At 35.9% G+C, this 13,715-nt stretch overlaps 1 protein-coding gene across 2 annotated transcripts in view; it reads right to left on the bottom strand.

The window, feature by feature from the left end:
- Positions 1–12,401, bottom strand: part of cUnh14orf180 (chromosome Un C14orf180 homolog) — a 48,188-nt gene extending 35,787 nt beyond the window's left edge. Inside the window, exons 1-3 of one of the 2 annotated variants that reach the window (XM_079833789.1) lie at positions 11,935–12,401; positions 9,031–9,061; positions 653–739 (exon numbers count right to left, since the gene is read on the bottom strand). In XM_079833789.1, coding sequence (XP_079689915.1) covers positions 653–739; positions 9,031–9,061; positions 11,935–12,087 — 271 coding nt within the window. In that variant the 5' untranslated portion in view covers positions 12,088–12,401. The remainder of the gene's footprint in view (positions 1–652; positions 740–9,030; positions 9,062–11,934) is intronic. The other variant, XM_079833788.1, reaches the window with a different exon arrangement.
- Positions 12,402–13,715: the final 1,314 nt, after the last annotated feature.

Here is a 13,715-nt window from a genome sequence, read left to right as displayed (position 1 = left end):
TGTAATGTTTTAGCCTGGTCGCTATCCACTGCCATTGTAGGAAGGAGCGCGTACAGGACTATTTTTTAAATTTCTGCTTTCGAGGTTCGAAAAAGATAGAAGGACATAGGGCACTGGTACAACAGCAGAGTGAGTAAAAAATGGCTTTATTTTCATTTCAGGGTGAACTATCCCTTTAAGATGGCACAAAACCCTATGAAGTCTACTTCACAGGGCACTTGCGGTCGATCGGAATACGCCATCTTTATGAGTAAGCCATTGAATTATTCACTGAACCGATTAGTTCATAAACAGGGATTCATTCTTGAAGGAAAGACCACTATTGTTGATTCACTAGGTTGATACAGCTTGGAACTATTTTTGCTGATGGACCAAATTACACAAAGTAACAGCTAATATTAAGGTGTTTGAAATGTAGGTTATTCACTATTAACTTTTTGTTTGTTGAACAGTTGTATAAAAGTAGTGCACACACTCACAATCATGCTGCTGACCTGAATATCTTGCTTGTGTGATATTACTTAAATATATTACTGTACACATGTATGATAATAATGTCTATAGTGAATGATACACACTGGTCAAGGAGACATGTCCACTCAACAGCATCATAAAAAATATATTCAAGTAAAGCCATAAAAAGTGGACCTGCCTGTGCTGGCCTGCAGCGAGGTGAGCTCGATCAATGCCACTTCGTAAAACATCTTCTCCGCCTGAATGAACTGCAGAGCTTTCCCATCTGATTTTATACGGGTGAAGGATTAGACATGCTTGTCACCATGAAATAGACTTTTGTTATGATCACACACACCCGCCCAATTACTCGTGCTCAGTGAAATCCTGATTTGTTCAGCTGCTAGCATCACCAAAGACGATATAAAACGCTGGTCTTCACTGAAAATGTAATGCATTGCCTAAACAGAAAAACAGTCAAACATAAAATCCCTATTCTAGTTCAAGGACTGTTTGATATTTTGATTGGTTAGTGCTCATGTCACCTTCTCGTTTTAGCTCTACAGAAAGACTTGCAGCTGTTCTATAAATAGTCACTAAAGAGTTTGCTCAATGTTTTCAAAGGCATGTCTTTGTAAGAAGATCATATCTGCCCTTAAGTGTCATTACAAAAACCCGGCCAGAAAGGGAAATGTTCTTAAAATAGACATGAATGACCTAGATACTGGCAGTATTTCTTATTTGTGCAGTGAGTTGCTGATGTTTCTATTTTGGTATGTTAAAGAACAGCTGAAACTTGTTAGAATTTTTAAAGTTTGCTTTATCTACATAACTATTTATAATAAACAAACTAACTAACTAAAAAAGTCAAACAAGTATTATGCACTACCATTCAAAAGGTTTTTTTTTAATTTTTTTTAAAGAAATTAATCATATTTAATATTATTAATAATATATTTCAATATTTTTCATCAGTTTCCACAAACTCTTAAAATTAAAGGTTCTTTGACAGTGTGTATGGCTCCATGAAGAACCGTTAATATCCAAAGAACATTTCCATTGCACAAAAGGTTCTAGAAAAAGAAAGAAACAGTTTTCTTTCATAATAAAAAATATTCATTATATTAAATATTCATATAAACTGAACTGAAAAACTGACTTCAGCTGAACAATGAGACTATTTTCTTTTAGAGCTGCTGTACAGCCGAAATTAACTCTATTTGCATCACTAAATCATTTAACTAAACTAAAAAATGTTTCAACTTAAGAAATTATTGTTTGTGCGCTACCTTAAAATTTGCAACTTGAAATGTAAAGTTGTACTAAGTGACAACTTGGATATTTGAGTTCACTAAACTTAAAACTTTAAGTCAGCACAAACACTTCCCTTTTTTAAGATGAAACAACAAATTTGCCATCACAGGAATAAATTACATTTTAAAATAGATTCAAATAGAAAACAGTTATTTTAAATTGTAATAATTTTACAAAATTACTGTTTTACTATATTTTGGATCAAATAAATGCATGCTTTTGTGAGCATAAGAGACTTCTTTCAAAAACATTAAAACATTTTCCCGACCCCAAACTTTTAGTGTATGGCCTAGCAAAATATATATATTTTTTAAGAATTGTTTTTAATGTTTTATGTGTGTTATGGCTTGTACAAAATTTGCTGCGTTGCCAGGGTGTTGTTTTGCAGTTGCTAGGGTGTTTTGCTTTCTTGTGAGGTTTCTAAGGTATTTCGGTTGCTTACTAAAAATCCCTATGATATGAAATCCTTAAATATGGATCCACCAGGTGATCTGATCACTTATGGCACACTTGTTTTCAAAAAAACATTTTGAGGTGTCATTTATAACTGTAGCACAAACTCTGGAGGATGAATAACATGCCAACATTTATTACCAAGAGTATGAGCAATAGTAATAGTAGAGCCATAGGTTGAGTAGAAGATAGATGTCAGAATATATTTATTTTTGGGTGCAACAATCCCCTTTATTTGTGTTGATAGATTGCGACTATTCTGGTGTGTGTGTCTCATTGTAAGCAGTGCTAAATTATGTTGTACCTCTTAAAATGAACTTTTCCAAGAATGAGCATCATATTCCCAGGTGTTCCGGACATATTTTTAGATCCCAGCTGGCTGAGGAACATCTGAATTTGCTGACTAACCGCATGGGGATCAGTTTGAAAGTGATAAATCTATTTGTGGTGCATGTGATGCTAACCGTTGAATTAGCTGTGGAGGACAGACCAGGAACAAATGTATTCCGCTTGGATTTTGTAATAATTTTTGTCGTTCATTTAGCATAGCCTTAGCATCTGATTAAATGCCTTATCCTTCATATTGTTAGAAATATTACTTATATATAGTCAGTTATTTTAGTATCATCGAGATACTATTATAGTTTTTTACTGTAAAATTTTAAGATTTTACTATAATATTTACTAGTTATATACTATTTTGAATTAGTTTTTAATTTAAAATGTTATTTTTATTAACAACAATTTTTTTTTAATGGTTTTAGTTTTAGATAAAGGTATGCACTTTTTTGTTAAAAAATTAAGACATTTTATAACTAAGTTTACTTCCTAAACATGTTTTTGTATTACCCTGATTCACTATGGTAATCTTATTGAGCTATAAGTGTTTATATTTTAGCAGGATGGCAGGATGTACATTTTTTTTATTTGACCTTCATTTAACCATAAAATCTCTTTTACAGGAGTGTCCTGGCCAAGAATGGACAGTAATTACAATCACAAACTTACAAGACAAAACAAAACAATTTTTAAAACACAATTGCACATCACTGAGTCTTCTTCAAGTGGCCGACCGAATAATAGATTTAAAATGTTCCATAGACAACAGAGTTTGTCATTTCAATTTCATTTGGAGTAGATTCCAATCGGACGGTGCTGCATACACAAAAGCAGTTCTAACAAACGGAACAGAAAGAGTTTAACAATTTTGAGACCAAAGAGAATATTTCCCAACAATTTTCTGTTGAATAAGACAACCTAAATATGAAGGCAACAGCCCAGAATGGTTTTATAAATAATTAGATACCAGTGCATTTTCCTTCTAATGGACAGAGAAGGCCAAGCTACTCTGTTATACAAAGTGCAATGATGAGTTAAAGGTTTACAATCTGATATAAATCTTAGAGCACTATTATAAACGGCATCCAAGGGAGAGAGAAGATGAGAAGCAGCAAACTCGTACACCACGTCACCGTAACCAAGTACAGGCAAAAAAGTAGCAGAAACTAACCTCTTTCTTACATTAAATGAAAAACAAAACTTGTTTCTATAATAAAACCCAAGCTTTATCTTTAATTTTTTCTTTAGCTTAGTTATGTGAGAGCCAAAAGATAATGCATCACATTAAAGTCTAGAGAGGAATAAGATTATCTACTACCTTTCTCGAGCTTTAAAATAACACGAGCTTGGTTTTATCAGCATTTAAAACAAGTTTTAGTGTATGAAGCCGTGACTGAATCACATCAAAAGCCATTTGAAGCTTAAGCAAGGCTTGCTGTTTAGAAGGTGCACCACAATACATGACAGTGTCATCTGCATAAAAGTGAAAATTTACTTCCTGAATATCACAATCAAGACTATTTATGTAGATAGGCAGATAGTAAATAAAAGAGTAAATCACTGGTGTCTCGTCGTATCCATAAATAGAGAAAAGTTTCTCCGGCTACTTTGATGTGTGTATGGTATGGGAGTGCCATAGGTTAGTTTGACATAAAGCAGCTAAATCTCCCACCTCCGGGAAATCACCCATAAAAAAACACGGCCGAAAAGAAAAGAGTCTGCTGGCAAAAAAGAGAATGTGATGGGGCTCGTAATAAAACAAGAATCAACATTGGCTTGGCTTTTCGAAGATAGCGAGAACTGAGGGACTTAAAAAGCGATACGAATGTTGTAAAGTATTATCTATTGTGAAGGGTCATTTCATTATAGTTGTTGTGATGGAATTTATTTTTTGTATATACAACATTATATATTAAATGCCCTTCTTTTCTTAGCCATTTCTTGCTATAACGTTTTAACCAGCTGGTCCAAATGTGATTTTTAGTGGATGTATGAAGTAATTCAACATTCCATGTTTCATATTCTATTATCTAACACAATGACGACGCATTTTATTTTTGGCTGAAGTGTTCAAATGTTTGTTTTTTGTGCATTCCCTGTATATGACTATTCATTGGTATGAATACTAGGGGTGCCAACTGTGTATTTTTGACAATTATGCAGCTTCAAATCTCAGATATGCAGCACAGCAATTTTAAAAAGACGCATCTAAAAATAAGTTGTGCACGCTAGCTTTAGAAATAAAGAGTGCAAAGAGATGCATTGGCAAAACAGATATGTGCATTACTTATTATGTACGAGCTCTGGTGCTTTAGATGAAATATGCAGTGCTTTATCAACAAATTAATAGCTGTGTCCTTCTACTTGGCATGTATATTTCCCACCATCTCAGCACGACTGTGGAAGCAATTTCTACATTTCTTTTTCTTGTTGATCTTGCCGGTTTGCAAGTGTCAATCACACCCATTGTATACTCCTGTCAGAAAATGAGAACAGGATGAAAGTTATGCCTTTCATCTTCCTGAACTGCAACCCATTTGACGTGATAGCATGGTGTCATATAATGTTTTTAACATTCAAATGTGTTTGAGTTATGACTGCATTCACCGTTTGCTACTAATGAGTGCTTCAGAGGAAGAACATTTACTACATTTATTTAAGTTTGCATGGATGGTGGCATCAAATCTTTTCTTGGTAAGTTGGGGGTGTGTAAGATTCTTAATTGTTTAGTCTCTTATGCTCATCAAAGCTGCATTTATTTGATTAAATACAGTACAACAGTAACATTTTGAAATATTACTACAACTTAAAATAACTTTTTTATTTGAATATATTTTACATTTTTATTTATTCCTGAATTTTCAGCAGTTATATTACTCTATTATAACTATGATCCAATTTTTTTCAGGAGAAAAGTAAATAATAAAAAAAAGTTTTAAAAGATTAGGCTATATATGTCTACACTTGTCAATCAAATGTGTCCTGTGTACGTATGTGGGCAGTTCTGTCAATAATGTGGACCAGACTTCAAGGGTTAGTTCACCCAAAAATGAAAATAATGTAATTTATTACTCACCCTCATGCCGTTCCACACCCGTAAGACCTCCGTTCATCTTCGGAACACAAATTAAGATATTTTTGTTCAAATCCGAAGGCTCAGTGAGACCTCCATAGGGAGCAAAGCAACTTACACTCTCAAGATCCATTAATGTACTAAAAACACATTTAAATCAGTCCATGTGAGTACAGTGGTTCAATATTAATATTATAAAGCGACGATAATATTTTTGGTGAAAAAAAACTAAATAACGACTTATATAGTGATAACCGATTTCAAAACACTGCTGCATGAAGCTTCGGAGCGTATCGAATCAGCGAGTCGATTCAGTGGTTCGGAGCGCCAAAGTCATGTGATTTCAGCAGTTTGGCGGTTTGACACGCGATCCGAATCATGATTCATAACGGTTCGAATCTTCATGAAGCAGTGTTTTGAAATCGGTTATCACTATACAAGTCATTATTTAGTTTTTTTTGGCGCACCATAGGGCTGGGCGATAAAACTATAACGATATGTATCGCGATAGACACGTAATCGATATCAATAAAAAATGCGTGGAGTGATAAGTGGAAAATGAGTGCCGCAGCGAGCGAGGAAATTGTTGATAAAACAGGAAAACAAGCCAGCTCGCCAGTATGGCAGTTTTTTGAATTTTATAAGTCTGACCATAGTCAGACCAATGTCGTCTGCAAAATATGCAAGACCGTCGTCCCCACGACTGGTAATACCACAAACTTGTTTTACCAGCCTTGTTTATACTTTCGTCTGGCTCGGCAGCTCGAGCCTCCACTGACGCGCGCCTCGTTCGTTTGGGGTCGTGTTTATACTCGGCGCGCTCACCGTTGTGCTATTCTTGACTTTGGCTGAATCCGAAATTGCCCCCTATACCCTCAATCACTATTCCCTACTTTAGTCCACTGGTACAGTTCACTTGAAGGAGTGAATGAAAACAAGTGAGTGAATTTGGACTCGTTATTGCGGTGCAAAGTGGAATAGAATGAGTGCACTCAATAACGTCCACTATCGTTTTGGACAACACTACAAATGGCTGTCCCCTAAAATAGTGCCCTATTTAAGGGTATAAGGGGCGATTTTGGATTCAGCCTTTGAAACTACATGGAGAGGTAATGTTACTCTGCATCAGTGCCTTATGACAAAGCATCTATACGGTAACGGTTACATAGAAATAACGAAGGCACTGCACCTTAATGTTAAGAGATCAAAAGTGTTCATTGTGATTTTATTATTTGAGTGTTTTGCATGGTTGTGTTGCCATTTCTGCCTTATAATCAGAGGAAGGTTACGTTTAAAATAAAAATGTTTAAATGTAAAATATTTTTCTCCTGGTTCTTATTTTAAATAGGTAATAAAAAATATAAATAATTATCGATATCGATCGATATGAAACACTTATATCGTGATACCGTTTTCAGCCATATCGCCCAGCCCTAGCACACCAAAAATATTATCGTCGCTTTATAATATTAATATTGAACCACTGTACTCACATGGACTGATTTAAATATGTTTTTAGTACATTAATGTAACGGATTTCAACAAAAATATCTTCATTTGTGTTCCGAAGATGAACGGAGGTCTTATGGGTGTGGAACGGCATGAGGGTGAGTAATTAATGACATTACTTTCATTTTTGGGTGAACTAACCCTTTAATACTGTTTGTAAAAACAAGCAAGTATATTTGCTGACTATATTTTACTGATAGGCTATGCATGAGCACTGGTTCATATGAGGATAATATAATGGCAGAACATTCCAGATAAAATCCCCGTGCAATCACATCCAATTCATCCCCAGCTCCTCAAATCACCTATTCCAAATTCCCTTGTTGTGCATTGATTTAACAGACTAATGTTTTGCGTGTAATTAAATAGCATATTCAATTAAATGATAAAATCTACATCAATTATTTCTCTTTTATGTAATTACAGAGATCACATTTTTCACCACGTCCCATCGCTATTTACTGGTTAAGATCAGAGAAAATATGTTGAAAGCAATTCACATGTAATTGGATTTTAATTGGAAAAGAGGTTATGAATGATCTTGGTTAATGGCTTGTAAATGACCCGATTGAGCTGAAACTACCAGTCTTGAACCCGCTTAAACTCTATGCTTTAGTAATTGAGAGGCCATGGGTTTAAGAGGGAATGTATGTCACGTAACACTAGCCTTGATGTTAACTGCAGTCCGTCGATGAATAATGACAGTGGAGCTCACGCTGGGTCTATGCAGGTTAATTAGCTGTGATGCTCTTTCAGCTGACATACGATAAGTGTCCACAAATCCTCTTAGGAAAAAGACCACACTGAAGAAGCTACAGTTGTAAAGGCCCTGGGATAAGCAAACTGCTTTGCACATACAGTATGAAAAATACAGAATTTCATTGCATGCAGGATTTATTACTTTATTTCCCGGGTTTCACAGACAAGGCTTAAAGGGTTAGTTCACCCAAAAATGAAAATGATTCCATGATTTACTCACCCTCAAGTCATCCTAGGTGTGTATATGGCATTCTTTTTTTCAGACCAATAAAATCGAAGTTGTATTAAAAATGTCCTGGCTCTTCCAAGCTTTATAATGGCAGTGACTGTTGGGTCATTTTTAAATGTCCATAAAAGTGCATCTGTCCGTTATATAACGTGCTCCACACTGCTCCAGGGGGTTTAATAAAGGCCTTCTGAAGCGAATCGATGCGTTTCAAAATGCTTTCGCTATGTCTGACGAGCAACGTAGCTTAAGCATTTTGAACTGCGAGAGGCGCTACACTTTTTCTGTAAGTTGAATACGGAAGGCGAGTCGCCGGAAGATAGATTATTTACTTCATAAAGTTTTAAATATGGATATTTTTCTTACACAAACGCACCGCTTTGCTTAAGAAGGCCTTTATTAACCCCCCGGTGCCATGTGGAGCCGTTATATGACGGATAGATGCACTTTTATGGACTTCAAAAATGACCCAACAGCCACTGCCATTATAAAGCTCGGAAGAGCCAGGACATTTTAATATAACTCTGATTTTATTCGTCTGAAAGAAGAATGTCATATACACCAAGGATGACTTGAGGGTAAATGAGTAAATCATGGGCTAATTTTCATTTTTGGGCGAACTTTAAGCCTAGTTCCAGTAACACTTTAAGCCTAGTTCCAGACTAAAATGCATGTTTGAGCTGTTTTAACTGAAAGTAACTTGCACTGACATCTTAAAATATGTCAGTGCCATTGGTTTCTCTCATTATGCACACCAGAATGTTTTTTTGTGTGTTTTTTTTTAAAAACTGAAATATCCTAATTGAACTAAGGCCAAATCCTGGATTAATCTAAACCCTGTTTGTGAAACCAGGCCTATGTTCAGAATGCGGAGTGAGGGTTGACACTTTATCAAAAAGGATACAATTCTTCTCATCAATGTAGAGTTCAGCAATCTGTATGAAGGAATTAAGAGAGAATACTGTCTGAAAAATTCAAGTGCTTCACAGAATAAAAGAGAGAAAGCATGTCCAGTATTTACAGTAACATTTAACAAACAAACAAACAAACACATTTTAGAATGGAAAGGAGGAAGATAGAAGGAATTTTTTTCACATTTGTGACCCTGGATCACAAAACCAGTCATGTGGGTAATTTTTTGGAAATTGAGATGTATACATCATCTGAAAGCTGAATACATAAGCTTTCCATTGATGTATGGTTTAGGACAATATTTGGCCGAGATTCAACTATTTGAAAATCTGGAATCTGAGGGAAATATTGAGAAAATCCTTAGCAATGCATTTACCTACTTATAGTAATTTTTTTATATATATATATTTACAGTAGGGAATTTACAAAATATCTTCATGGAACATGATCTTTACTTAATATCCTAATAATTTTTGTCATAAAAGAAAAACCCATACAATGTATTGTTGGCTATTGCCACAAACCTGTGCGACTTATGACTGTTTTTTTGGTCCAGGGTCACATTTTGACCTTATTTTTGTGAGAATTAAGCATATTCCCTCTATTTCTCATTACCATAATGTGTCATAAATATAAATATATAAAAATAAATAAATATATAAAACAGTAATATATAAATTTTTCAAGCTGATAGCTTCTCCTAAAGCCGGCTGTATCCCCCCACCTTCCCCAGCACCACCTGCCTAGTTCTGATAGGGGGTTCTCCATTAGGGCTGAGTAAAAAAAATATTGATTTCTCGATTTTAATCGATTCTCATTTTTATGAACCAATATCAATTCTTCAATCCCAAGAATCGATTAGTCATCCTGTTTTCAGTTTATGAATGAACGGATCATTTTAGCTCGCATCCCATCCAAAAAAATAAAATAAAAAGTAATAATCAATAAAAAAGCAAAAATCTTTTTTTGTTATTTTTGATATGAAAGTCTCAGATTTAAAATTACATCCATTTTATTACAAAATATACAAAAATAAATACCGTTTTGCCGCGGTTTAATGTTGTCTGACAGATCGCTGTAGCAGCTCACGTGAACTGATCATCTCCTCCCGCTTTAATACCAGTTACAGCGCGAAATAAACATCAATGAACGTCTAAGGGTATGTTTAAATATACATTACAACTTTCCAAAATCCGTATCATGTCTCATGTAATCGCCCAATCAGCGTTTCAACCGCGGAAAGACGTCAATAAAACAGTTTGTAAACAATGTCACAATGTCACATTTACCTCAGAAAAACCATTCAGTGACCATACACTTGTTAGTCAGGTAGAAAAATGTACCCTAGAGATGAACATTTTGATATGCACCACATAACATATTCATTATAATTTTTAATGTTCTTCAATATTAATGCATGTTTGATTAAATCTGTCAAGTTTGTATGACTGCCACCATTTAAATGTTTATATTTCAAAAACAAATTGGAGTAGAAATATGATCATGTAATTGTAAAGTTAGTATTATAACTTTACTATTTTAAAAAAACATAATTGACAGTCATTCGTTTATTTTTAAATCAGTTCATTTTAACATTCAATATTACAGTAATGTAGTACCAACTTGACACCCATGTATAGTTTACAGCATTAGTTTGCAGTACAGCAAAATTTGCCATGTACTGTATCTGATATATATCCACAATAATCGATATTGAATCGAATCGAAAGCTTGTGAATGGAAATCGAATCGAACCGTGACTGTCGAACCAATCGATTTGTGTCAATACCCAGCCCTATTCTCCATACTTTCCTTGCAGCAGCTCATATCCTATTCCCTGTATTTATGTGCATTTTTTTTTGGCAGTGGCCTTCACTCATGTCAGCAATAGCAGCATAGCAGATCTAGCCCGTCAAGGCAAATATGTACATTCCATTCTTATCAATTCAAGAGTTGTCATGATATATATATATATTATATATAAATGCATTTTTTGGGCAGTAATCTGGAATAATGTTTCTAAAATTTAAATACATTAAAAAAAAATCTTGTAATAATTCACAATAAAGTTTTATATTTCTTCCTTTCAAATTTAGGCTAAAATATGACCTGAACATGTTGAATTGTCTGAAAAAGTAACATTCTAGTTTCAACACAAAATACCTCAGGTGAAATGTTATAGTTAATGTTAGAGATACATTTTCGAAATGTTTTGTTTTTTTGTAAGGTCTGAAGCAACTCCGTCTGGCCAATGTCATACCACACATTCAAGTATTCTTGTGTAAGAGCCCATGTTTATATTCTGGACATTGCTTGAGACCCTTGTGAGAGAGTTTAACGGAGCAACCCGAGTGTGTAAGCAGGGCTGAGTGTTTTTATCTGACGGACTGTCATCGAATAGATTCCATGATTACTCAAGGGAAGTGAACACATGAAGAAATATGTTTACTAGCTGCAGACATCATAAGATAAATTGCCCTGATGCTTCATGTAAACAGATGATGGACTCTGAATGGCTATTGCATTAGCTTGCGACAAAACGATAAACAAACCATGCTTAAGCGGTAAGACCATATCAAGCACGTCTCCTGTGCACTAGCAAACAAATGTGACCACACACTCTTTGCATATGAGCGTGTTTGCTGTGCCGGCTCATGCTGTCAGTGTAGAGCATGAATGTTTCAGAATGCATTTGCCAGTGTAAAATATGCATTGACTAAAGCTAGTTTTGGGTTAGTGTGCCATTGAATCGTTAAAAAAAATGCATGCATGCAAACCACAGCTTTATGTGTACATGCATGCTAGCCTACCAACAATTGTGTGCACAATTAAAGCCCATTTGAATGGATTCTATCCCATAATGCATCGTTACAGAGCTCCATCCTGCAGGGCTCACCTGATGCAGGCAGTTGGGAAGCGAGTGGAAGCTCTGCACATGTGTGAGTCCCAGCAGGCAGCTCAGAAAGCAGTGCAGAGCAGCTTGTGAGTCTCCTTCCTGCTGGAGCTGCCTGCCCAGTTCAAACAAACCCTCACGGCTCCCGTTCAGCATCCCGTGCCTGGGATGGCCCGCCAGAGAGACCTGCCGCCGCGCGTGTTCACGTGCCAGACAGCCGCTGCACTTACGTCTCCCATCTGAGCTGCAGCACGGGCATGGAGAAACGCAGACGGTCGGAAAACAGTCGAAAGCAGAGATCGGTCGCTGCCATTTAAAAACAGGAACAGATCACTGCCTCTCCTCTCACTCCTCCTACGATCCGTAAGAGTCAAGGGCAGGAGGCGTGAGTGCCTGGGAGGGAGGAAGAGAGAGGGATTGTGGGGGGAGGAGAGGAGACGGCGCCGCCCACGCTTCATCGAAGGGAAGTCAGCAGGACTTGAGAGGATTTTGTCGCTTGAGTGACGCAGCTCGTGGCCAGTTGTTGTAGTTTTTTGTTGGCCAGTTTAAAATGGAATGATTCTCTATTCACACACTACAAGTGGTGATACTAATAAGAAATCTTTGCAGATGTTATTCTGAGAGATGAATTGTATGTTCGTGGGATATCTAGCCTATACCTTACAATTAGGTCATGACGTTTCTAGACAGGGTAAAATAACAAAACATTGTCAATGGAACCTGTTTCATGCATATTAGAGGTTGACTATATTGTTTTTTTTTTTTTATGTATCCCCGTAAGGAAAGTAGATATGCAGCATACTCACACAGACATTTAAAATTTCACATTGGCATATACAAACATAATTTAAAACAAATCAATCTGATTTAAGATAAGATAAAATGAAATGACAAAATGAGATGACCAGGGGCCGGTTGCATAAACCGTTAAGACTAGTCTTACAAGTTAGACATACATTTTTTTTTCTTTAAGACTGTTCATAATTTTTTTAAAATCAGTTACATAAAAACATAGACTGGCCTAATTTGATACAAAAAGTAAGACTGAATGCCACTTGCCTAACTGCTAGTGGCTCATACTAGATCTTAAGACACTGTCTTAACATAATGGCTTAGTTTATGCAACTGGCCCCAGACCAGCTGGCCATCAATTAACACTAGAAGATGAATTTAAAAACTTGATTGCTTGGGGAATAAAAGATAGTTTGGACCTATTTTTCATACATCTGGGAACACATGCCGTCGTCCAGATGGTAGAAGATCAAAAGCATAATATAAAGAACTATATGGCTTTTTATTGGCTTGTGCTGAGACTGACTAGTGAGCAGATTAGAAGGGGGATGATAATATTTAGCCTGTGTGGTGAACACACACACACACACACACAAACACGCGCGCACACGTCTGGTTCACTATCTTTGTGGGGACTATAGACTTAACGGTTTTAATAATGTTCAAACGTTATATGATCTCCCCTTACACTAACCCTACCCCTTAATCTACCAATTACACAAAACTTTCTCCATTTTTACATTTTCAAAACTCTGTATGATTTATAAGCTGGTATGTTTCCTCATGGGGACCTCAATTTATGTCCCCATGAGTCAGTATGCATTCAGGTTGAAGTCCCCATAGAAAAACATGAACAAACACGCACGCACGCACACACACACACACACACAAACTTTTCTTAACATTATCAACATATTATATCTGTGGTTAAAATGATCTATGAGAGCATACATCTGATTATAAGGTTTAAAAAGACAATCCTTATAATGCAT

Source organism: Gobio gobio (assembly GCF_949357685.1).
Source record: "Gobio gobio genome assembly, chromosome: 13".
NCBI classification, from domain to species: Eukaryota; Metazoa; Chordata; class Actinopteri; order Cypriniformes; family Gobionidae; genus Gobio; species Gobio gobio.
Note: the sequence above shows the minus strand (reverse complement) of the source record. Positions and strands in the feature narration are given on the sequence as shown.